The sequence below is a fragment of the Schistocerca gregaria genome, chromosome 7 (assembly GCF_023897955.1).
Source record: "Schistocerca gregaria isolate iqSchGreg1 chromosome 7, iqSchGreg1.2, whole genome shotgun sequence".
Taxonomy (NCBI): Eukaryota; Metazoa; Arthropoda; class Insecta; order Orthoptera; family Acrididae; genus Schistocerca; species Schistocerca gregaria.
The window spans coordinates 301010440-301036017 of NC_064926.1; the positions used below are offsets into that span (position 1 = coordinate 301010440).

General features: G+C 44.7%; 1 protein-coding gene across 5 annotated transcripts in view; it reads left to right on the forward strand.

Moving 5' to 3' along the window:
• The window catches only part of LOC126282042 (fat-like cadherin-related tumor suppressor homolog), a 1587586-nt gene that overhangs the window by 1293328 nt on the left and 268680 nt on the right, over nt 1-25578 (forward strand). For all 5 annotated transcript variants that reach the window (XM_049981457.1, XM_049981458.1, XM_049981459.1 and 2 more), the window contains one exon: nt 24171-24378. In XM_049981457.1, coding sequence (XP_049837414.1) covers nt 24171-24378 — 208 coding nt within the window. The remainder of the gene's footprint in view (nt 1-24170; nt 24379-25578) is intronic.

Genomic DNA, 25578 nt, shown 5'->3' on the forward strand with positions numbered 1-25578 from the left:
GAACTCTTCAATCCAACCACACAATTGATCTGATAGTCGATATGTCCTTACTTTGTTTCATGAAGTTCTGATAGGTGTGGCGTAGCCTTCAAAATAGCGTCTGTAACGAAGGTGCGCTCCAAGCAGCGAACTGTCTTTGAGTGTCTTTTGCGGAAAGGCACAGCATCACAAATATTCATAGGCGCATGCTGAATGTCTACGGACGCCTGGAAGTGAACAAAAGCACGATGAGTCGTTGGGCGATGCGTCTGTCATCATCGCGACAAGGGCGCTGAAGCCTGTACGATCCGCACCTTTCGATTTCCATTTGTTTGGCCCAAAGGAGGACGCAATCCGCGGGAAACGGTACGTGGATGATTGGGAGGTTGCGGATGCAACAAGACGTCGACCAGTACAGTGGTACCATGAGACCCTCTCAGTAAGGTGGCGTAAGACCGTCGCATTGAACGGAGATTATGTTGGAAAATAGGATTTTGTAGCCAAAAGAGTGGAGAATGATACGGTGTATTGGAAACCTGAAAAAGATCAACCTGCTTTCAGGAAAGAAATGCGTTGCGCTAATCATTGAGGGCTCCTTATATACAGGATGAACCATAAATACATTCCCCCTCCCCTTACAAAAATTTGCAGATTTGTCGGGGATACTTTCTGAGTATTTAGACACAGGAGACCTGTAGTATCCGGTGGAATTCCGTTCGATTTGTTACTCATTTATAACGCAACAACTCATCAGTACTTCGATGTGGTTGCTGTCGCTACGGAAACAGCTCAGCATTTTCCATATATGCATTTCCTCGCCGATTCTGTGGAGAATCTCCTCTCTTTCCTTAACTTGCACACTATCTAATTTTCAACATTCTTCTGTAGCACCACGTCTCAAATGCTTTAATTCTCTTCTGTTTCGACTTTCCCACAGGCCATGTTTTACTATCATGCAATACAGTGCTCCAAACGGAAATTCTTAGAAATTTGATACTAGTAGACTTCTCTTGGCCAAGAATGCCCCTTTTGCCAGTGCTAGTCTGCTTTTGATATCCGTGCTCCTTCTGTCGTGGTTATTTTTCTGCCTAGGTAGCAGAATTTCTAAACCTCATCTGCTTCGTGATCACCACTCCTGATGTAAAGTTTCTCACTGTTCTCATTTTTGCCACTTCTCATTAATTTTGTCTGTCTTCGATTTGCTCTCAGCCCATACAATGTAGTAGTTATGCTGTGCGTTCCATCCAGCAAATTCTGTAATTCTTCTTCACTTCAAAATGGCTCTGAGCACTATGGGACTTAAAATCTGAGGTGATCAGTCCCCTAGACTTAGAACTACTTAAACCTAACTAACCTAAAGACATCACACACATCCATGCCCGTGGCAGGATGCGAACCTGCGACCGTAGGAGCAGAGCGATTCCGGACTGAAGCGCCTACAGCCGCTCGTCCACAACGGCCGGCTTCTTCACTTCCATAACTTATTAAAACTGATAACAAATTTGATTTAAATTGGTTTATGTGCAACTGTTTTAAATATATGAACTAAATGTTAGAATAAAATAATGTAGCATTTAAAAAATATGTAGTTCTTTGCTGTATCTGTCTGGAAAGTAACTAAAACTATTTTCGTAATTCCGAAGCACATTTCCAGGATTAACATTAATAAAACCGAAAAAACGCAGGGACATATTCCTGACTGTAAATGGAGGAACAAAGGTCCTATGACCATGTGTCTTGAAATGTATCGTTGCCACGGTAAATGGCATTCACGAGTGGAAGTTTCTCTGGCCACGTGCCGTGTGTTTCTTGTGTGTTGCAGTCTGTGTGATTGACACAGCGTACTTTAAGCAGAAGACTGGTCCGGAATTCATGTGGGTGACACGCAGAGAGGGTGTTTGTGCACGCCCAAGCAGATGGAAACGGTCGAGAGGCAGCACAGTCCTCCAAATCCGGTGCACGCACATTCCGCCGCCTCCCTGCACGTTCGTCTGTCTGAAAGAACCCACGATCACGGAAAAGCACAAAAGAGGGCTTGAAATGTTGTGTGATGTCGTTGGTGTCTGCGAGGGTACTTGTTTTGGTATCGCAGTACTGCTTCTCGACCGTTTCCATCTTGGCCGTACGCAGACACCATGTAGGCTTGTGTCCAATATGAATACCGGACCATTCTGTTGCTTACAGTACGCTGCGTCAATCACACAGCCCGAAACACGCAAGGAACACACGGCATTTGGTCAGAGGAATTTTCATTCGTCAGCGCCATTTATCATGTCAACGATACATTTCCGGAGAAATGTTCATATGATTTTTTTCCTCCGTTTCCAGACGGAAATCCGTCCATGCAGTTCATCTGTTTTATTACTGTTCACCTTGTTTAGTTTGGCCCAAATGAAACTGGCCCACAAAATGTTACCGACCAATGGTGCGCAGTGGTTAGCATACTGAAATCGCATTTGGGAGGCCGACGGTTCAAATCTACGCCCAACCATCCTAACTTAGGTTTTGCGTTATTTATCTAAACTGCTACAGCAAGATCCCTGGGTGGATTCTTTGAAAGGGCATAGCAGATTTGCTTCCCCATACGTGAAACAACACTAGCTTGTGCTCCTTTCTGTAACCTGCACGAAAATCCGAGTCCTGATTTGTCGCCGTAGACGTAGCTGAGCGTCCAATCTTTTATCCAGAGTATGGCATTGGTTGTGCTTATCCTCGACGAGGTGTTGGCAGGTAGCATGCATGAGGTGGAGATAGCTTTTGAACAGCACGTTGCAAGGCATCCCAGATATGCTCAAAAATGACCATATGTGGGGAGTTTAGTGACCAGTGGAAGTGTTTAAACTCAGAAAAGTGTTACTTGAGTCACTCTCGAACAATTCAGGATATGTGGGGTGTCGCATTTCCCTGATGGAATTGTCCAAATCCATCGGAATGCACAGTGGACATGAATGGATGCAGATGATAAGACAGGATACTTACGTGTCACCTGTCAGAGTCGTAATTACACGTATCAGGGATCACATATCACTCAAACTGCACACGCCCCACACCATTACAGAGCCTCCACAACCTTAAACTGGCCCCAGCTGACATGCAGGATCCACGGATTCATGAGGTTATCTCCATAGCCATATTCTTCCATCCACTCCATACAATTTGAAGATACGTGACTCGTCCGACCAAGCAACATGTTTCCATTCATCGACAGACCAATGTCAGTGTTGACGGGCCAAGACGAGGCGTACAGCTTTGTGTCGTGTAGTCATCAGGGGTACACGAGTGGGCCTCTGGCTCAGAATGCCCATACCGATGATGTTCCGTTGAATGGTTCTCACGCTGACACTTTTTGATGACCCAGCATTCAAACTTGCAGCAATCTGCGGAAGTGTTGCACTTGTATCAAGTTGAACGATTCTCTTCAGTCGTCGTTGGTCTCGTTCTCGCAGAATCTTTTACCGGCGGCAGCTACGTCGGAGATTTGACGTTTTACCAGATTCCTGATATTCACGGTACACTCGTGAAATGGTCGTGCGGGCAAATCCCCACTTCATCGCTACTTCGCACATGCTGTGACCCACCGCTGGTGCGCCGACTATAACACGACGTTCAGACTCACTTAAAGTTTGATCACCTGACACTGTAGGAACAGTAACCGAGCTAACAACTGCGCCAGACACTTGTTGTCTTATATAGTCCTTTCCGATCGCAGCGCCGTACTCTGCATGTTTACATATCTCTGTACGTGAATACGCATGCCTATACCAGTTTTTTGGGCGCTTCGGTATATGTTACGAGAGGAAATTAGGATTTAACATCCCGTCGACATCGAGGTCATTAGAGATCATCTTACGTCGAGTGTCACGCAGCATAGTCGAAAAGAAGTACTCTGCGATCCGCTGGTCAAATGTATGGCGCCATATCAACCAAGTTTATCTCCCCTCAAACGTTAGAGCAACGTGATACTCGGTTACCAAAGGTAAAATTGCGACACGACAGAAGTTACCGGCAATTTGTGTACAGCCCTGCAGAATTCATGATATCATTCCTCCAGCACTACTTTAGACATTAGTCAAATCCATGCTTCGTCGTGTTGCGGCACTTTTGCGTGTTCGCGGCCGCCCTACACGATGTTGGCAGGTGTACTAGCTTCTTTGGCTCTACTGTTTATTTCTTACTCCTAAAGTTAGGCAGTCCATCTTAGATGTGCACTACGTGTGGATAGTGTAAGTTGGGATGCGTATCTTAAGGTGCTTGAAGTATAAAGGTGGAGCTAAAAGTTCCCGTTTGAGGGCGTTGATGCAGCGTTTATGCGAAGTACACGACTGCGGTGACGAAATATAAGCCTCTATATGTAAGCAAGGGATTAGTTAGGCATTTGTGTCTTTCCGACCTGCGTGCGGTAAATGCGGATAGGTGAACTGTGGGGACGTTGTTACTGAATGCGTCAAAACAGGACCAATGTGCAGTTATTCTTTTCCTGGCTGCAGAAGGAAAAATACCGGTAGAGATGCATCGGAGAATGAAAAATTTGTATGGAACAGTATGTCTATCGAAAAACACCGTTGTCGTATGGTCGCCAAGGGATGGTGCTGGTGCTTCATGAAAAGCACGTCCCCATATCTCAAACGTCGTAGCGCGGAAGGAATGCCAATTCAAATACTCTCGAGCACTCTCCCAGTCCTGATCTCTCCGTTAAAAAGGGCCTTGAAGCGTAGACTGTGTGCAGCAGGCAGTTATGGACTGTTTTAATTTAACTACAATACATGTGTGTCTAAAATGAGCTTCGATTGACCTCTCCCCGCCGCTCTGGTCACAGACGGGCAAGTCGTACGCGACCAGCCACCGCGTCACCCTTCAAATGGATGCGGTGTGGAAGGGTGCGTCATCAGCACATGGTTGTTAGCGTATCTGGATGCCCTACTACTCGCTCAAGTGGCTCCTCATTTGCCATCATGAGGCTGAGTGGACACAGTTCCAGCCCTTCCACCAAGAAAAGATCTGGTACAATACGGGTAATCGAACTCTTTTTGTTAGCATTGCAGCTGCCTACAGTGACCACTCGCGTATGGGGAAGGACACTTTGATTGAGAAAATGGACAATATTCTCCAATAACGAACTTCAACAGCTCCTATCTCCCTGTTCCTGTCAAGGTTTTCTGGATGATTTGGTTAATTATCAGGCGAATGAAGCCACTGGAATTTCCCTTCCCGATCAGAAACCCCTCTTTTCTACTCCTAATCTACTACAATAGTTGGCTGAAGTAAAAAAAACTTCAACTTTCTGCCAAACTCTCATGTGTAAGGAATGAAAAATTGTAAGAAAAAACGGTGTGGTGTAATATACTGCGTAACGTGTCTATATCCTTCCGAAAAACACAGTTCCAGTTTTTGTACTTTTTAATGGAACTCGGCTGATGCAAAAGGTGAGCATGCCTATTCAGCGAAATGCAACCTGTTCACTAGCAGCGCGCGCTACTAACCAAAGTGCCGTACAGAAAGCCCCACACTAGAGTGGCGCCAGAGATGTGCGCGCGGGCGGCCGCCGCAGGCTTTCTTGCGCGGCGCCGCCTTTGGCAGCGTTCCGTTTGCTCTGGCCTGCCTGGCCTTTGTGGGGCGCGTCACCGCGAGGCCTGGCCTTTGTGGCCTCCGTATCTCCCCTCGAGTTGCTTCAGGTCACGCCTGCGGCTGGTCACAATTACTGCTGGCTCGCCGCCGCGGCCGTTGCCGATAAATTCGAAACCGCAGACCCGGCGGTGGCTGTGCGGAAAGACCGGCCGATAGCCCTGGACGGCGGCCGTCCGCGTGAAGAACCCTCTGCCACGCGCTCGCTTTGTCAGGCCGGACTGGTTCCCTGCCACCCGGACCCTCTTGTCTCACACGCCACAGGGCTTCGCTCAAACACGATCCGAGTGTCTCTGTGCACACACAAGGCCCGACTTTCTGTTCCCTTCTAAGCGAGAAAGGGATCACTCATCAAAGTCGCACACGAAGTTCAGCTTATTAATACAATCAGAAACTTCTTGTGGTCTGATTTTCGCCACATGTTCTACTTGAATCTCCAGACTTATTAACTATTGCTGACACTATTTTTTTTCCTTTTTTGTGTATGTGTGGCGACCGTTCTTCCGGACACGTCCGAAAGAACACACCACGCGGATGCACTCTCTCTCTCTCTCTCTCTCTCTCTCTCTCTCTCTCTCTCTCTCTCGAACTCGTGCGGAAATTAGAACGAGCCTGCGAGTAAAGAGTGGGGCGCTACATAACTAGTGCGTGACTTGATAGGACAGACGGGAAGCGTGCTCGGATAGTCGAAACTGTTAAGTTGTCCGTTTGTATAGAGCGGGAAAACCGGTTCAAGTCCCAGTCCGGCACGAATTTGCACTTGAATTCATCTACATCTACATCCATACTCCGCAATCCACCATACGGTGCATGGCGGAGGGTACCTCGTACCACAACTAGCATCTTCTCTCCCTGTTCCAAACAGAACGAGGGAAAAATGACTGCCTACATGCCTCTGTACGAGGCCTAGTCTCTCTTATCTTTGTGGTTTTTCCGCGAAATGTAAGTTGGTGGCGGTAAAATTGTACTGCACTCAGTCTCAGATGCTGGTTTACTAAATTTCCTCAGTAGAAATTCACGAAAAGAACGCCTCCTTTCCTCTAGAGACTCCCACCCGAGTTCCTGAAGCATTTCCGTAACACTCGCGTGATGATCAAACCTACCAGTAACAAATCTAGCAGCCCGCCTCTGGATTGCTTCTATTTCCTCCCTCAATCCGACCTGATAGGGATCCCAGACGCTCGAACAGTACTCAAGAATACGTGGTATTAGTGTTTTATAAGCGGTCTCCTTTACAGATGAACCACATCTTCCCAAAATTCTACCAATGAAACGAAGACGACTATCAGCCTTTCCCACAACTGCCATTACATGCTTGTACCACTTCATGTCGCTGTGCAATGTTACGCCCAAATATTTAATCGACGTGACTGTGTCAAGCGCTACACTACTAATGGAGTATTCAAACATTATGGCATTCTTTTTCCTGTTCATCTGCTTTAATTTACATTTATCTATATTTAGAGTTAGCTGCCCTTCTTTACACCAATCACAAATCCTGTCCAAGTCATCTTGTATCCTCCTACAGTCACTCAACGACGACACCTTCCCGTACACCACAGCATCATCAGCAAACAACCGCACATTGCTATCCACCCTATCCAAAAGATCATTTATGTAGATAGAAAACAACATCGGACCTACCACACTTCCCAGGGGTACCCCAGATGATACCCTCACCTCCGATGAACACTCACTATCGTGGACAACGTACTGGGTTCTATTACTACCCTTATTGCGGCCGATGTCAGAATTTCTGTTTGATTTCATCACTTTTTTCCTTTTTTTAAAAAAAGTGCTGCAACAGCTTCAATATACATTAATTGGAGAAAAATATAGAAACAACTCGGAAAGTGGATGTTTGGACATAAGTGCAGATGCTAGCGAAGCCTGCAGGTTGGACCACGAACAGCACTTACGCAGTGCCCTCAGTGCGTTGCAAATGTTAGTCGTGTTCGGAATAGTGCTCTGTGTAGCTGTGCGTTATTGCAGAGCCAAGAAAATTCGAGCTTAGCGTTGTTGGTGTTCGTATGACGGGTGTTTCCATGACCAAAGGAACCGAAGTGTTTGTTTCAAGAGGCACCGTATCGAAGATTTATGCTGCATACAGGTGTGTGTGTGCGTGTGTGAAATCTTATTGGACTTAACTGCGAAGGTCATCAGTCACTAAGCCTACACACAACTTAACCTAAATTATTCTAAGGACAAACATACACACCCATGCCCGAGGGAGGACTCGAACCTCCGCCGGGACCAGCCGCACAGTTCATGAGTGCAGCGCCCTAGACCGCTCGGCGAATCCTGCGTGGCACTGCATACAGGAAAAAAAAATAATAATTAAAATAATCCGGTAAGTCACAACACGGACGAAAAGTGCGTGTAGAATTATCGTGACGGTCATTGAGGAGGACTGTGATGAAAAATAAGAGGACGACAACTGCAAAAGTCACTGCAGAGCTGAATGTCACACTCGCGAACCCTGTGAGCAGCAGAACAACACGAAGGGAGCTCCACAAACATTGAAACGTAGGGCGAGCTGGAATTCCGGAACTACTCATCAGTGGCGCAAATTCTTGTAACAGGAAAACATTTTGCCTCAACCTTAAAAATGGAAGAAGGGCGTTCTTTCTGGTGAGTCTTGTTTCGGACTGTTTGCAAATTCCGGCCGAATTTACGTCTCACGAGTGAAACATGGCAGGAATTCAGGGTTGATGTGGGCAGCCATATCGTGGTATTCAATAGGTCCCAGAGCTACTCTGCAAGGTCACGCTATTGTGAAGGATTATGTGACAATAATGGCTGTTCACGTCCGTCGCATGGTGCAATATTTGTTCCTCAGTGGTGACGCTGTGTTCTGAGACGACAATACTTCTTTTCTCACAGCTCCCATCGTTGAACACTTGTTTTGTGAGTACGAGGATGAATTATCCCATCTCCCGTGGCCGCCACAGTCACCATATCTCAAAATTTTTTAGCCTTTACAGTCTGCTTCGGAGGAGGCGTGAGTCACCTCTGTCCACTTTTATCATAGCTACTTCAGCTTGTATTTTTTCTGGAAGAATGGTGTAAGATTCCACTGAAAACCATACAGGTTCTGTATTTATCTATTCGGAAACGACGTGAGGTTGTTTTGGATGCCAACGGTTTCCCTAAGCCATATCAGGCATAACAGTGTTCTGTGTTTGTGGTGGTTTCATATTTTTGTCCACACCTGTATTTAACAATCAGCATTGTGGAACCCCGAAAGCTGCTGTAATATACAAAAAAATGGTCCAAAATACTTTTACAAACTTTGGATACAGCTTCCGTATATTAAATCAAGAAAAAATGTTTATATAAAGCTACGCTGATAACACTGTCCTGCATGCAACCATGCTGGAAGATCAGTAAGAACTGCTAAACGCTGTTACTGAAAACAGCAACACGATGGGGCTATGTTTAAAGGTCAAGAAGGCAATATGGATGATCGTAAACAGAAACAAGTCGACATTGACTCTTTCACTCCGTAACGATAAGATCGTAATGTTTTAAACTTATATTTGGGTTGCAAATCAACGATAAATAGGTCTTTTCTCGAGAAACTCACTGCAGAGTTGACAGACCAGAAGTTATTTCCAGAAATTTGAAGAAAATTCTGACTAGCCATGAGTAAAACTACGAGGATTCTTTCTTTTTTCAAGACCCGATCCACTGCGAAATGGAAACCACAGTAGACATAAAAAATGTTTGGTTTGTACATTTATCTACACCAGTTACCTATTTCTCTACACAGTCGTCACTTCGGCTTAGACATTTGATGCAGCGTAGTACGAACTTTCCAACACCCTCGTCCTAGGGGTTTAGTTCTCTCCGCCAATTCCCTACGTTGATCTGCAGCTCATCGTTTGTGTGCCAAAACGCTGTCCTCATAGACAGCTGTACACGTGTGGGCAAAGAGGTGAAAATCAGAGGGAGCCACGTCCGGGCTGTTTGGTAGGTGATCACAAACTTTCCATCGAAATCGCTGCACGAGGCGTCCATGTGGTAGCTGCAGAGTGACGCCGAACATTCTCATGGAGAAGGACAGTGGCTGATGACAATGTTTCTCTTCGCTGGTTCTGAATTGCCATTCGTAGATGGTTTTCTCCACTCAGTTGATCCACCCATTTGCTTCTCTGACCGCTTGCATCCTGCTTCTAAGTTCCTGCACCGTTGCTGCACTTCATTGTCACGCATGACAGTTACGTAATGTTAATGTATGAATGGCATTAACTAAGATATGCCTGGTACATTACTGTTATTTTTATTCTTGACAGGTAATTATAAACTTGTATTATTTTTATTTCTCGACAATTGCATTATAAATTACATGTTTTGCTTGTACCAGGCATATCTTAGTTAATGTCATTCATAAGGTAATGTGGTTTTAGCGCTGTTCGAAGCAAGTGGCGTTTGGGAGAAAGCGCGGTTGTGCGACCATTTGTTAGCTATCATTTCTTCGGTTATCCCTTATCGTTATAAGTTGTGGTAGCGGCCACTCTAAGATGTATATCTGTACTGAGGCGTCTCATTGCGCGTGGTGGCCTGTTGACCGGTCTTGCTGGGTGTGCACGACATTCAGTGGGCTCGCAGTTACATGGTAAGGTACTTTTGAGGTTCACAAATTGACATTCTATTGGATTTATGCCTTCAGTTTACCTTTTAAAGGCTGTGCTACGTATCGGGCCGTTCGCAGTTGATTCGTAGGTTGAATTAGTCTCGTAATGAGGGTTTATTTGTTGATTCATTCCCATTTTTTTCGGTTAGGCCCAGTTTCCCGGTGTGATAATTGTTGACTCAAAGAAACTTTTGATGTCTCACCCGCAAGGGGTACCTCGCATGCTACTTGATCAGTTTCCTGGATTATTTTTACCTGACTGGCACGATTTTATCGTGCGTAATCCAGGTATGACCTGATGTGCACCTATATGGACCCTTTTAATGTTAATTTTATATAGTATCACTCTTTGTTTCCCTTATTTTTTTGTGGTGCTGAAGATGGGATTTACATCCTGGAAACAGGGCCGTATCTACGATTTGATCCAAATAAAGGATCTGTCGAACATACCCGTAACAGATCTATTCATCATGACCAACAAAAGTAAAATGAGGGAATGGAAATTATTGAGATTAAATCAGATGGTGCTGAGGGAAACTTGTAAATGAGTCATTTTATTTGGACAGCAAAGTAAATGACGATTGCCAAAGGATATCAAATGCGTACCGGCAATATTAAGAAAAGCGTTTCTTAAAAAGAGAAATTGTCAACATCGAATATAAATTGAAGTTTTAGGAAGTCTGCTCGAAAGATATTTGTACGGAGAACAAAGTGAAAATGGACAATTAACGCTTCAGAGAGAATGGAAGATTTTGAGATGTGGTGCTACAGAAGAATGCTGAAGCTTATATGGGTGGCTCCTGTAATTAATGAGGAGGTAACAAGTCGAATTGTGTGGAAAATAAATGTGGGGCATAACTCGAGGAAAAGAAGGGATAAGATTTTACAAACGTCTTGAGGCATTAAGAAATGGTTTCGTAGTGGAGAGAAATGTGGGCATTATAAATCATAGAGGGAGGCCAGTTTGACTACGGTAAGTAGGTTCAGGTGGGTGTAGGGTAGAGAAGTTATGCGAAGACGAAGTGGTTAGACTTGCACGAACAGCTACGACTAGCCTTCGGACTGAAGACCATAACAGCAACAGAATTACTTACTATAATCTTAAGTAAATTTAAACTCCCTGAATGAAGCACTACATATACTTCGTATTAATTCTGTACGCAAACACGCCTAGAGCAGATTCCTCGGGACAAACCATACCATCTAAGTTGATTTTTAAAGCATCTACGCGCCCTGAACGATGGTGAATTGAAGTGTGTTATTCAACAATATATGATAATTTTCTTGCGCCAAAGTGACTAAAACTGGCGTATCCTGAAACGTTCACAAGACTAGTTACGGCGTGTACCGACGTTACAAAACCTACACCACTTAATGGATGAAAAAGAGATCTGCAACCTGAAATTGCTCAGAACTTTCTAGCTCTGATATTGAAGGAAGTTTGCTCAGCATTTTTGAAAAATTTGGTTCGTAGCTAGCGCTAATTCTCACTGTTAACGCAGAAACCACTTCTCTAGATGGAATATGTGTTTGCCTGGGTGTTAGGCAGCCCGCACTGCTCCCATGTATACCACGTTGATCTCCTCACGCCTTGGTAGCATATAATTGCTGTTCTGTACACGTATGTGCCACGCGATACTGGATGTTAAAGACACAAATACATTAGCGATGAAAAAGCTGACGTGTGCTACTTCTACCTCTTGAGAAGAACTGTATTAATTTATAGTCATAGTATGCGATTCTAAAGGAAGTGGCGTTTTGCGTGATGATGACAAATGCATCTGAAGAAATCTTGGCCCTAATGCAGTTAACCTTCAGTGTAACAAAATGAGATACATTTTCTCTTCGGCCCTAACGGAAAGTACCAAGACCATAATTTCACATATTGCTTCGGCGGGAATGATGGACAAAATATTTCGGGTGTCAGCCCAGGATAAAAATCTTCAACATGTATGAATCCCTGAATTTTTAATACCGACCTCTGGATTCCTGCAGTATAAGAGATGAAGCAGCTTGCACAGGATATAGTAGCATGGAGAGCTGCATCAAACCAGTCTCAGGACTGAAGACCAGAATAACAACAACAACAACAACAACAACAACAACAACAAGTTCCACTATCATCAGAAATAGGTTTGTAATAACTTGGTCTAAATTGAAACAGATGTCTTAGATCAGAACAGATTGTTGAAGAAAGCTGTTGACCTACCGGCTAATTAGGACTGTTGTCGCAGTTTCGGGCGTGATTGTGGATATGCGTTCTGGGCTTGACTGTGTGGTAAATTGATAGAACTGGTGTAATATTGTACACTCCTGGAAATTGAAATAAGAACACCGTGAATTCATTGTCCCAGGAAGGGGAAACTTTATTGACACATTCCTAGGGTCAGATACATCACATGATCACACTGACAGAACCACAGGCACATAGACACAGGCAACAGAGCATGCACAATGTCGGCACTAGTACAGTGTATATCCACCTTTCGCAGCAATGCAGGCTGCTATTCTCCCGTGGAGACGATCGTAGAGATGCTGGATGTAGTCCTGTGGAACGGCTTGCCATGCCATTTCCACCTGGCGCCTCAGTTGGACCAGTGTTCGTGCTGGACGTGCAGACCGCGTGAGACGACGCTTCATCCAGTCCCAAACATGCTCAATGGGGGACAGATCCGGAGATCTTGCTGGCCAGGGTAGTTGACTTACACCTTCTAGAGCACGTTGGGTGGCACGGGATACATGCGGACGTGCATTGTCCTGTTGGAACAGCAAGTTCCCTTGCCAGTCTAGGAATGGTAGAACGATGGGTTCGATGACGGTTTGGATGTACCGTGCACTATTCAGTGTCCCCTCGACGATCACCAGAGGTGTACGGCCAGTGTACTAGATCGCTCCCCACACCATGATGCCGGGTGTTGGCCCTGTGTGCCTCGGTCGTATGCAGTCCTGATTGTGGCGCTCACCTGCACGGCGCCAAACACGCATACGACCATCATTGGCACCAAGGCAGAAGCGACTCTCATCGCTGAAGACTACACGTCTCCATTCTTCCCTCCATTCACGCCTGTCGCGACACCACTGGAGGCGGGCTGCACGATGTTGGGGCGTGAGCGGAAGACGGCCTAACGGTGTGCGGGACCATAGCCCAGCTTCATGGAGACGGTTGCGAATGGTCCTCGCCGATACCCCAGGAGCAACAGTGTCCCTAATTTGCTGGGAAGTGGCGGTGCGGTCCCCTACGGCACTGCGTAGGATCCTACGGTCTTGGCGTGCATCCGTGCGTCGCTGCGGTCCGGTCCCAGGTCGACGGGCACGTGCACCTTCCGCCGACCACTGGCGACAACATCGATGTACTGTGGAGACCTCACGCCCCACGTGTTGAGCAATTCGGCGGTACGTCCACCCGACCTCCCGCATGCCAACTATACGCCCTCGCTCAAAGTCCGTCAGCTGCACATACGGTTCACGTCCACGCTGTCGCGGCATGCTACCAGTGCTAAAGACTGCGATGGAGCTCCGTATGCCACGGCAAACTGGCTGACACTGACGGCGGCGGTGCACAAATGCTGCGCAGCTAGCGCCATTCGACGGCCAACACCGCGGTTCCTGGTGTGTCCGATGTGCCGTGCGTGTGATCATTGCTTGTACAGCCCTCTCGCAGTGTCCGGAGCAAGTATGGTGGGTCATACACACCGGTGTCAATGTGTTCTTTTTTCCATTTCCAGGAGTGTAGTTCGTAGCCTGTACAAAACGGTGTGGAAGAGATCATGCCACTTATGACCTATAGTAATATGAAGGAAATATTTAGAGTAATAAAATAATTTTTCGTGGCTGAACATTTAGTGCAGCAGCGGTGTGATAAGAGCTTTAAGGTATAGGCTCAGTATATGAAACAGGCGTTGAATATGTTGCGGACGGATGGCATTCCATACATCTTTCACTCCTTTCAACATCACAAGTACAGTGAATTACCTGCAGCATACAATCACTAGCGAGTCACCGGGGAAGAAATCGCACTGGCTGACGTTATAGACGAATATCTGGAGCTGGGAAAAAATGTTACTTGTCGTGTAGCGAAGGCCGAGCGTGGTAGCCTCGCGGTCTAGGGCGTCTTGTCAGGGTCCGCGCCTTCCCCCGTCGGAGGTTCGGGCATGGGTTTGTGTGTTGTCCTAGCGTAAGTTAAGTTAGATTAAATGGTGCATAAGCTTAGCGACCGATGACCTCAGCAGTTTGGTCCCATAAGACATTACCACAAATTTCCAGTTTCCGTGTAGCGAAGCTTAAATATTGCTTGAAATACGTGTTTCATAAGTAATTTTCTAGGTGCGCAGTCCGGAACCGTGCGACTGCTACGGTCGCAGGTTCTAATCCTGCCTCGGGCATGGATGTGTGTGATGCCCTTAGGTTAGTTAGGTTTAAGTAGTTCTAAGTTCTAGGGGACTGATGACCACAGCAGTTGAGTCCCATAGTGCTCAGAGGCATTTTTTTGATAAGTAATTGCCATGTTGTAAAACACTGAAACTATAAAGTTTGAGACCCACAAAATATTATACACCGGGAGAAGGTATGAATCTGAAATTGATAGTTTGTATTGTGTTGTGTTGTATGTTAACCGGCGACCTAGAAACAACAGAAAGGCTCCGACCGCGCAGCAGCCGCAGTGGTCCACAACCCCACGACGACTACCGCAGTCCACTTCACCCCTCCGCCGCCCCACACCGAACCCAGGGTTATTGTGCGGTTCTGCCCCCGGTGGACCCCCCAGGGAACGTCTCACACCAGACGAGTGTAACCCCTATGTTTGCGTGGTAGAGTAATGGTGGTGTACGTGTACGTGGAGAACTTGTTTGCGCAGCAACCTCCGACATAGTGTAACTGAGGCGGAATAAGGGGAACCAGCCCTCATTCGCCTAGGCAGATGGAAAACCGCCTAAAAACCATCCACAGACTGGCCAGTTCACCGGATCTCGACAAAAATCCGCCGGGCGGATTCGTGCCGGGAACCAGGCGCTCCTTACCACCTGGAAAGCCGTTCGTTAGACCACACGGCCAACCGGGCGGGCCAGTTGATAGTTACTCAAATTCCAATACTCCCAAGGAAAACAAGTAGATGTAATAGACAAGTTTTGCTGTATGTGTACAAAAATGACTGATGATGGCCGAAGTAGAGAGAATATATAATGTCGAGTGGCACCTTTCTGAGAAAGTGGGATTTGTCTACGTCTAAAGTAGATTTAGGTGTTGTTACAAAGTCTCTTTAGGGTTTCGTGCTTCAATCTGTAACGACTGAACCCTTATCACTATATTGCCGGCTGTCTGTTTGTCTGTCTGTCTGACTGTTAAAATTTTTTTTTCTGAGGAACGGGTAGAAATATGACTTTCAAATTTATATCACATGTTAAGGTTTATCATCCCTTGGAGGTGTAAAAAATATTAAGCGTTTAAGTCACTTCAGTCAAAAGATACGGCCGTTTATGTCACATATTTTGATACTCGAAAGCTCATTCATCAAAACCTGCAGAGCGCATCCCGTTGACAAACCATGCAGTTTGTTAAGAAGCAAGGTGTGATAACGTTACACGAAAAAAAATTTTTTTGTCATTCGTTATCCACCAGTCTGTTTCTCCATCTGTTAAGGCCCTTTTCCTCTGGAACAGTTTGGCGCATCAAGTTCAAATTTATCACGTACTGAAGTTTATGGCCCCTTGGCGGTGTAAAAATTTTAAGCTTCTAATTCAATGTAATCAAAAGATACGACCATTTATGCCACATATTGTAATACTCGGAACTCACTCATCAAAACCTGCTGGGTACTTGCCTTTGACCTAGAATCATAAAATTTGGTAAGAAACAAGGTTTTACAAAAAAAATTTGAAAATTGTTATATTGTAACTATGTCTCATAAAAAGTATCTTTTGCCATTTGAACATTCATCATTCATCAAAAGCGTAATATACGAACATTGCTGCATGTAAACAAAATGTAGGTTTTAAGCATCTTTTAGTAAGTAAATAAAAAATGCTTTATTAAATCTACTGTCTATATATACATAAACTAAAGTCAGCTGCTCGCTCCTTAATGTATGTTCGGATTAATCAGAAGAACTGCTGCAGAGGTTTTGATACGGCCTTGGAATTCCCGGGACCAATATCTTTGCAAGTATCGATATCGAAAATAGGCAAAAAACCGTTGAGATTCTCAATTCCCAGGGTAGATGAACTATGTACAAACGTAGTTTAGTTTGCACGGAACTCACAGTGCACAAGTTTTACTTGCACTTTGCTATTTTTTAAGTGATCGGGGTATAGCTTATATAAAATCAAAACAAGGACGATAAACAGGCCAGAGAAGAGGAGACTGGAATCGTTTCAAACGTGTTGTTAATGAAGAATGCTGAAGATTATGCAGACAGATCGAATAAATAATGGAATGGTACTGCATTGATTTGACGGAAAAGAACTGCACAACTCGACTAAGCGAAAGTATTAATAAGACACATCCTGAGATTTGGAATTGGAGGAAAGGGCACGGGAGGTGTGGGGGGAGGGAGTATACAGGAAGACGAAGGTTTTACTACGATAAGTAAGCTCAAGTGGATTCAGGTTGAATTAATTATGCAGACATGAAGAGAGTTGCACAGGTTAGACAAATATGGAGAGTCGCATCAAACGAGTCTGTCTGTTTACTCTCATGACGATAGAGATATAACAAATGGAAAATTGTCGAAACCGGTTGTGCTAATCAAAAATAGAAATAAAAGTGTGACTGGGGTAGCCATTTAGTTCCAGTTAGTCAGTTACAGGTGTTGAAATGGAGACTGCTAAACGCCGTTTGTTTCTGTGTTGCCAACATCTTAACTCGAAGCAAGTCGAGTAAACCGAAAAGCAGCACCAGGGAAACACCTACCAGGAACCACTTAAACCAATAACGTAACAACGTCAGCCGAAATAAACTTTTATTTTCTATATCTAACATAAAATATACGTCAAGTACATATCGTCTTTTTGTAGCTTAGAGTCTGACGCTGCTAGCAAAGCTTCATGCGTGCACAACATGCTGCTGCCGTGCTGTAGGAGGCTTTCCCTGTGTCGGATTTTCTCAATCCTTCGCGATATAGCGCGACATTTCATTTAGCGGTGCGATGCGACATTTTTTCCAGCATTTGGTACGGCTTATTTTGGTCGACACTACTTTCTTCTGTTCGACAGAATCTTTGTGTAAGAACTGTTCATCCTTCGCTATTTGTTCCTGGTGTAGAACAAGTTCATAGATTCTGTGGCTGTTAGTTCAAAAAAGGGGCAGTCTGGCGATGTATGCCTTAAAATGCTTTAAAAATAAATGGGAACCACAGAAGAGGAGGAGGAGAATTCTCAATATCTATGCTGCGCAAAAAATTAAAGGATCACTTTTTCGAAATCTGGGAACTCCCACTCACTAGGACGCTTAAGTTTGACCTTTGGCTCAAAGGTGCCTACAACCTTCGTCCGAAATGGTGCAAAAGCGTGGCATGCTACGACGTCATCCTCTGGTTCAGAGAGGCTTCAAACAGGAAGGTGTCGGCAAATGCGAAAAAAGGCCACAGCTCAGAAGTCATCTTTAAGGGGGGTTAATGATGTCACATTGGTAGCAAAGTTCACCACAATTCTCCTCAATATCACCGAGGACCTGTTACACGATAGGACGCCACCTCTACGCCAAATTTCATCCCTTCTTTGGCACCTTTGAGAGCGAAAAATAAAAGCAATATTCATCTATTTAAATAAGCAGATGAGAATTCCTTTGACTCTTTCTAAGAGACAGTCTCTACACACTGTCAGTCTGACTGTGTAAGCGTGCACCAGAACTGGTTTGATTTCAAAGAGATAATATCGACGGCAGTTGAGAGATGCATACCGAATCAGTTAATAAGAGATGGTAGTGATCTCCCTTGGTACACAGAACAGGTCAGAATAATGTAACAGAAGCAACGAAAAAAGCATGACAAATTTAAAACAAAGTAAAATACCCGAGATTGATGAAGTTTTACAGAAGCTCGAAATCAGAGCGCTCTTCGATGCGAGACGCTTTTCACAGTTTCCACAACGAATCTCTGTCTCTAAATCTGGCGGAGAACCCAAAGAGATTCTGGTCGTATGTAAAATACACCAGCGGCAAGACGCAATCAATGCCTCCATTGTACGATAACAATGGTAATGTCACTGATGACAGTGCCACCAAAGTAGAGTTACTAAACACTGTTTTCCAAACTTCCTTCATCAAAGAAGAAGAAGAAGTAAATATCCCAGAATTCAAATCTAGAGCAACTGCCGACACGAGTAACAAGACAAAGTAAATATTCCAGAATTCGAATCTAGAGTAATTGACAACATTAGTAGCTTAGAAATAGATATCCTAGGTGTAGTGAAGCAGCTAAAATCACTTAATAAAACCAATGCCTTCGTTCCAAATCGTATACCAGTCAGGTTCCTTCGAGGGTATGCTGATACAGTAGTTTCATACTTAGCTATCATATACAACCGCTCGCTCGTCGAAAGATCCTTACCTGAAGACTGGCAAGTTGCAAGAGCCCCACCACTATAAAAAAAAAAAAAAAAAGGAAATAGGAATGATCTCGTGAGCTATCCCTATCACTAACGTCGATTTGCAGTGGTATTTTGGAACATATATCTAGTTCGAAAATTATGAATTATCTCGAAGAAAACGATTTGTTGACAAATAGTCAACACGGATTCACAAAATATGATTCTTGTGAAACACAACTAGCACTTTATTCTCACGTAGTATTGAATAATATCATCAGGGGATGCCAAAGTGATTCCATATTTTTACATTTCCAGGAGGCTTTTGACACCGTTCCTCACAAGCGTCTTCTAACCAAATTGCGTGCTTATGGAGTACTACCGGAGTTGTGGGACAGGATTCGTGATTTAATGTCAGAAATATCGCAGTTACTAATAACTGATGGAAAGTTAAGTAAAAGAGAAGTAATATCCGACGTCACCCAAGCAAGTGTTGTAGGCCCTCTGCTGCTCCTGATCTCCATAAATGACGTAGGAGACAATCTGAGCAGCACTCTTACGTTGTTTGCGAATGATGCTGGTATTTACCGTCTTGTAAAGTCATCAAATGATCAAAGCCAATGGCAAAATTATTTAAAATAGATATGCGTATGGTGCGAACGAACGAATAATGGAACGTAAGAAGTCATCCACATGATCACTCAAAGAAATCCGATAAATTTCGGTTACATAATAAATCACACAAATGTAAAAGCTGCAAATTCAGCTAAATGTTAGGGATAAAAATTGCGAATAGCCTGTATTGGAACGATAACATAGATAACGTTGTGTGGAAAGGAGACGAAAGACTGCGGTTTGTTGGCAGAACACTTGGAAAGCGCAACAGATCTTTTAGAGAGACTGAGAGACTGCTTATATCAGTCAATAAAATCCTTCTGTTTTTAGACCGCATTGTCAACTTAAAATTCGGTCGTTTCAGCGACTGTTGCAAGGCGTCTTACTCAGAGTGTACTGCAAACTGCAGTTTGCAACACTCCCTGATGAAGGCGCCTTGCAACAGTCACCGAAACGTCGGAATGTTATAAAATACAATGCGGCCTCAAATCCAGAAGAATTTTATTGACTGTGACAACGGCCGCGGAAGCCAAAGTTTACATTGCTTATATCATGCTTGTCCGCCCCCTTCTGGAGTAATGCTGTGCAGTGAGGGCTCCGGGTCAGGTGGGAATGACTAAGAACATCCAAACAGTACAGAGAAAAGCATCTCGCTTTGTATTATTGCGAAATAGAAGACTGTCACAGATATACTACGAGATTTAGGGTTGTAGTCATTAAAACAAAGCCGTTTTACGTTGTAGTTGGCTCTTATGAAGTAATTTCAATCACAATCTTTTCCCTTCGACTGCAAAAGTACTGCGTTGGTGCACACTTACATACGGAGAAACGATCATCATAATAAAATTGGGTTAATCAGAGAGCCCCCGGAGAGATTTAAGTGCTCAGTTCTCGCGCCCCTTCGAGAATCTAAGTGGAGAAGTAACTTGGCAGTGATTCAATGAACCCTCTGCCAGGCATTTAATTGCGAATCGCTGAGTAATCAAGTAGATGTAGATGTCAGAACCGCGGCGTCCAGTGTCGAAATCACGGCATTTTTTAATTTATCGCCGCTCAGAATAGAAACGAAAAAGCCTCGGGGGAGGGGGGGGGCGTCATAAAGGATGTCAGTGAAACAACCCCTCCTTTAGGACGTTGAATCCCACACATTTCGCTGTTGAAAACGACAGTGTACAGTGCGATGAGTAGCAGGACGACTTTCTTGCCCAACTTCGACTTTGCTGCCACACCCTGAGTCTTTCAACCCTACTCTAAAGGAATTGTCGGACTGCAATGCCACTGAATGTGATCTGACCCATTTGGGGTGTATCGCGATCGCAATTTTTGCTCTGGTGTAAAGGGTAGAAGCACTTGGGACATTTCAAAGCCAGTCATACTAAATCTGAATGTCATCAAAAGCAACAGAGTTTAATGCTTTTTCAGCGCTTCTGTTTCGCGCCCTCCTGTGGTGTGTGGGGAGGTGGTGGGTGCTACATTATCATGTGCGTATATAAAAGGGCAAAGTGTCCTTCTAACGCTCATCCAGTTCGGCAACACCCTAGGTGCCATTAACTCACCTTTGTTGAGCACTTTAAAAATCTACCTGTCGACAAATGTGACACCAATTTTTCTCGCGTCAAATCGCACATAAGGGGTATCGAAGAAGTTGCCTATCCTTCAGGTGTTAGAGCAGCCACGAGGGTGAATCGGTGTCGAAGTTTCGTGTAGGGATCCTTTTCCAGGTTCTTCACGCACCCCCCCCCCCCCCGCCCCACCATCCACCACCCTCATCCCCCCCTCCCGCCCCACCATCCACCACCCCCATCCCCCCTGCACCCCCCCTCCTCCTCGTCGTGATCACCCTGTATGCCAGCGCCAGAATTGCGGTCGCTTGACATTTCAAAAGAGTGTTGCAGCCATACGATATCCTTAGAGTATGGTTGGAACGCCCAGGGGTGACGGCAGTGCCGAACGTTGTCGGAAAACCCGTCCCGTTGCTCATCACACTGCGAACTGTCGTTTTCAACAGCGAGAATTGCGGGAATCAACGCCTTAAGGGAAAGGATGGCTTCATTGACGCCCTTTGTGCCATCCCCTGAGGCCTTTTCGTTTCAGTTCTGAGCTGCGATGTATCTGACATGTTTCCCTCGGCCATATTCAAGAAAAGCACGAGATTTCAACTTTTGGTGTCGCGGTTCTGACGTCCATTGCAAAGGTTTCAAAAATGGGGTGAAACGTGAGTGCTGGATGTGGCGATCGTACCATCGTGTCACACACCCACGGTGGCGTTGGGCAGAGTTGTAGCGAAATTTGGTGCCAATGTGGCATCAGCCCATCTTAAAGCTCACATGAACTTCTGAACTGTGACCTTTTTTTCGCATTTGTCGACACATTATTTGAAGCGTCGCTGAGCCCGAGGGGTGAGGTCGCTGGGTCTCACGCTTTTGCACCTTTACACAGGAAGGTTGGAGGCACCTTTGAGCTATATTTCAAACTTATGCTTCGGAATGGGATACATTACGGCGTTTCGAGAAAGTCATCATTTAATTTTGTTGTACAGTTTATTAGTCGCGTAGTCGATGGGTTCCGCCATTACAGCATCACCCGGATAGAATGTAATGATTTGACGTTGAAAGAGTTTATAACGAGTGACAAACGATTTGTATGGGAGACATTTTTCTGTACATTAAAAAGCACTTTGTGTTAAATGTGGAAGTGTGGAACACATGATGGAACTGGCGTTGAGAACAATACATTTTCTGAGGCCACACGCATTATTACATCGTCAGTTGCAACAGATTTTGATACAACTGAACGAAGAGTATGGAGACGATATGGATTACTGGAAAGTGCGTTGTTTAAGTCAAAATCCACGTCTGGAAGGAGATTTTCATTTTAGACCCGCTAATTTTGAATATCTTAGGGAAAAAGGAAACCAAGAACGAAAATTCGAAGAGCCAGAATGGAGTGAGTGCAGCCTTTAATTTAAATAGACTGCAGAGTGCCTTCAGTGAGAAAGTGTAAGGTGAGATGCAGCTTTCTGACATTATGGAGAAGGTGGGTAGATTTAAAAATAAAACCGCATTGTGTTAGGGACACATTCTGATAAGAAAACCGTCCATTTCCCTAAGCTCAATGGCGTTAAAGAAAAAGCGAACTTTGAGCAATCCAGTGTGGCGTTGAAAGGATTACAGGAGCGGTTTTATAAACGTTTGAAGACGTTGCCAATCTTACACTTACTTTTGAACTGTTTTCGAGACGGTTTTCCATTACAGTTGAAATTGGCCCTTTTCATTTGAGGATGTAATTCTCATTTAAATGACCGAATTCTTTTACTTTGAAACTGCTCAAGAGTTCTGCGTTGTTTTCCTCAGGTAGAGTTTCCATGTCTTCCCAATGAGCTTGCAAACGTGATCTCAACGATTCAATCAACATAGGTGCGTGCAAAGCTCTTTTCGATTGTAACACTAAAGAAGTCATAATTACTAGGCAATCTGAGACACGAAAATCTGCGAACTTTCTGTGTCCGTCCGTATGTTGACAGTTTGTGGCAGATATAAATTTTACTATGTCAAATGGTTCAAATGGCTCTGAGCACTATGGGACTTAACATCTTAGATCATCAGTCCCCTAGAAATTAGAACTACTTAAACCTAACTAACCTAAGGACAGCACACAACACCCAGTCATCACGAGGCAGAGAAAATCCCTGACCCCGCCGGGAATCGAACCCGGGAACCCGGGCGAGGGAAGAGAGAACACTACCGCACGACCACGAGCTGCGGACTTTTACTGTGTCATTAACGCGCAAAAGTAATTAAATAATACTAAAAATTGTTTTATTTGTGTTGCTGATGAATATGAAACAAACCCGCATCCCACACGCAGCGCTTTCGCAGTCCCCCCCATTCCCTCTCTTCTCCAGCAGACAGAGTAGCGTGTTAGAGGGGGAAGTTTGCACTCAGGCAAGACACATTCTTATCTGTGCATAAGCACCACATGCGAGCAGAGTTCCTGACCGTCCATGAAGAAGAGGATAGTCTTGTGAATTGGGATGAATCTTTTTGAAACACCCTGTATTATGTCATTAACAATGTTTCAATACATACAGTTGTAACATATTCCACACTTGTCTCATTACAGCTTTTTCGCGCTCTAAAGACCTTACTGTCGCGCGCCCTCAAAACTTTATCATCACCACCATGTAAAATATTCCCACTCGTAACGAAATGCAGCCAAAAAATATTTATTTATTAACGGTACAGAGTAATCCACTGCCTGGTAACTATGGTTGGTTTGCTGGCGAAAACAAGTAAAAAGCTGCAGAGACAGACTCTTCGTCTTCTTCTACAGCTTCTTTCATTGTGATTACACTATTAATTAAAAACATGTAATACGTAAAGTAAATTTTCAAAAAGGAAATTCTTGTGAACGAAATGAGAGACTATGGAAAGATCTACATAATAAAAGAGGCCCCTTTACCTGGTATTCTAAGTGGGAGGGCTTCAGTGAATACTTGAAGCCTGTGTCACCTGAATTAGCATATTCTACTGATAAAGAAAATTGTAGATAGTCACGGCGAAGTGTTATCTGACACAGTAAACTGTATATTATATCAAAAGTAACTGTCATAACTGTTAATATATTTATCCCACTGTGTGTGCATCCCACTGGGTGTGCATCGTTCGCGAAAGTCAAGTACTGGGCTTTGAGTCATGGTCCGACACCCAATTGTAACTTGTCGCCAGTATTCATAACACTGCTTACTTGGAACGCTGTGTCGTGCGCACTCTGCAGGTAATCGGTTTGTGTGTACGCAGGTGCTGGTGGAGGTGCTGAACCAGAATGACAACACGCCAATGACGACGGAGCCGGTGTACTACCCGCAGATGGCCGAGGGTTCGCCTCCGGGCACGCCCGTGCTGCGGATCACCGCATCCGACCACGACCGAGATCCCTCGCAGAAGCTCTCGTTCCGCATCTCCGCCGGAAACCCGGACAACCTCTTCGTCATTGACTCCGACACAGGTCAGTACCGAGGCTTTACCACAACTATTCTTTTTATTTTTGTTTAGTGTAAAGAGGCAGGTAAGGAAACTGTTCGTTGTTTCAAAAGTAATCGCCATAACTCTTAACACATTTACCCCACTTGAGGCAAGACAGTCAGTGACACGTAATCAGCATGGCTTCAGAAAACATCGCTCTTGTGCAACGCAGCTAGCTCTTTATTCGCACGAAGTAATGGCCGCTATCGACAGGGGATCTCAAGTTGATTCCGTATTTCTAGATTTCCGGAAAAGCTTTTGACACCGTTCCTCACAAGCGACTTCTAATCAAGTTGCGGAGCTATGGGGTATCGTCTCAGTTGTGCGACTGGATTCGTGATTTCCTGTCAGGAAGGTCGCAGTTCGTAGTAATAGACGGCAAATCATCGAGTAAAACTGAAGTGATATCAGGTGTTCCCCACGGAAGCGTCCTGGGACCTCTACTGTTCCTGATCTATATAAATGACCTGGGTGACAATCTGAGCAGTTCTCTTAGACTGTTCGCAGATGATGCTGTAATTTACCGTCTAGTAAGGTCATCCGAAGACCAGTATCAGCTGCAAAGTGATTTAGAAAAGATTGCTGAATGGTGTGTCAGGTGGCAGTTGACGCTAAATAACGAAAAGTGTGAGATGATCCACATGAGTTCCAAAAGAAATCCGTTGGAATTCGATTACTCGATAAATAGTACAATTCTCAAGGCTGTCAATTCAACTAAGTACCTGGGTGTTAAAATTACGAACAACTTCAGTTGGAAGGACTACATAGATAATATTGTGGGGAAGGCGATCCAAAGGTTGCGTTTCATTGGCAGGACACTTAGAAGATGCAACAAGTCCACTAAAGAGACAGCTTACACTACACTCGTTCGTCCTCTGTTAGAATATTACTGCGCGGTGTGGGATCCTTACCAGGTGGGATTGACGGAGGACATCGAAAGGGTGCAAAAAAGGGCAGCTCGTTTTGTATTATCGCGTTATAGGGGAGAGAGTGTGGCAGATATGATACACGAGTTGGGATGGAAGTCATTACAGCATAGACGTTTTTCGTCGCGGCGAGACCTTTTTACGAAATTTCAGTCACCAACTTTCTCTTCCGAATGCGAAAATATTTTGTTGAGCCCAACCTACATAGGTAGGAATGATCATCAAAATAAAATAAGAGAAATCAGAGCTCGAACAGA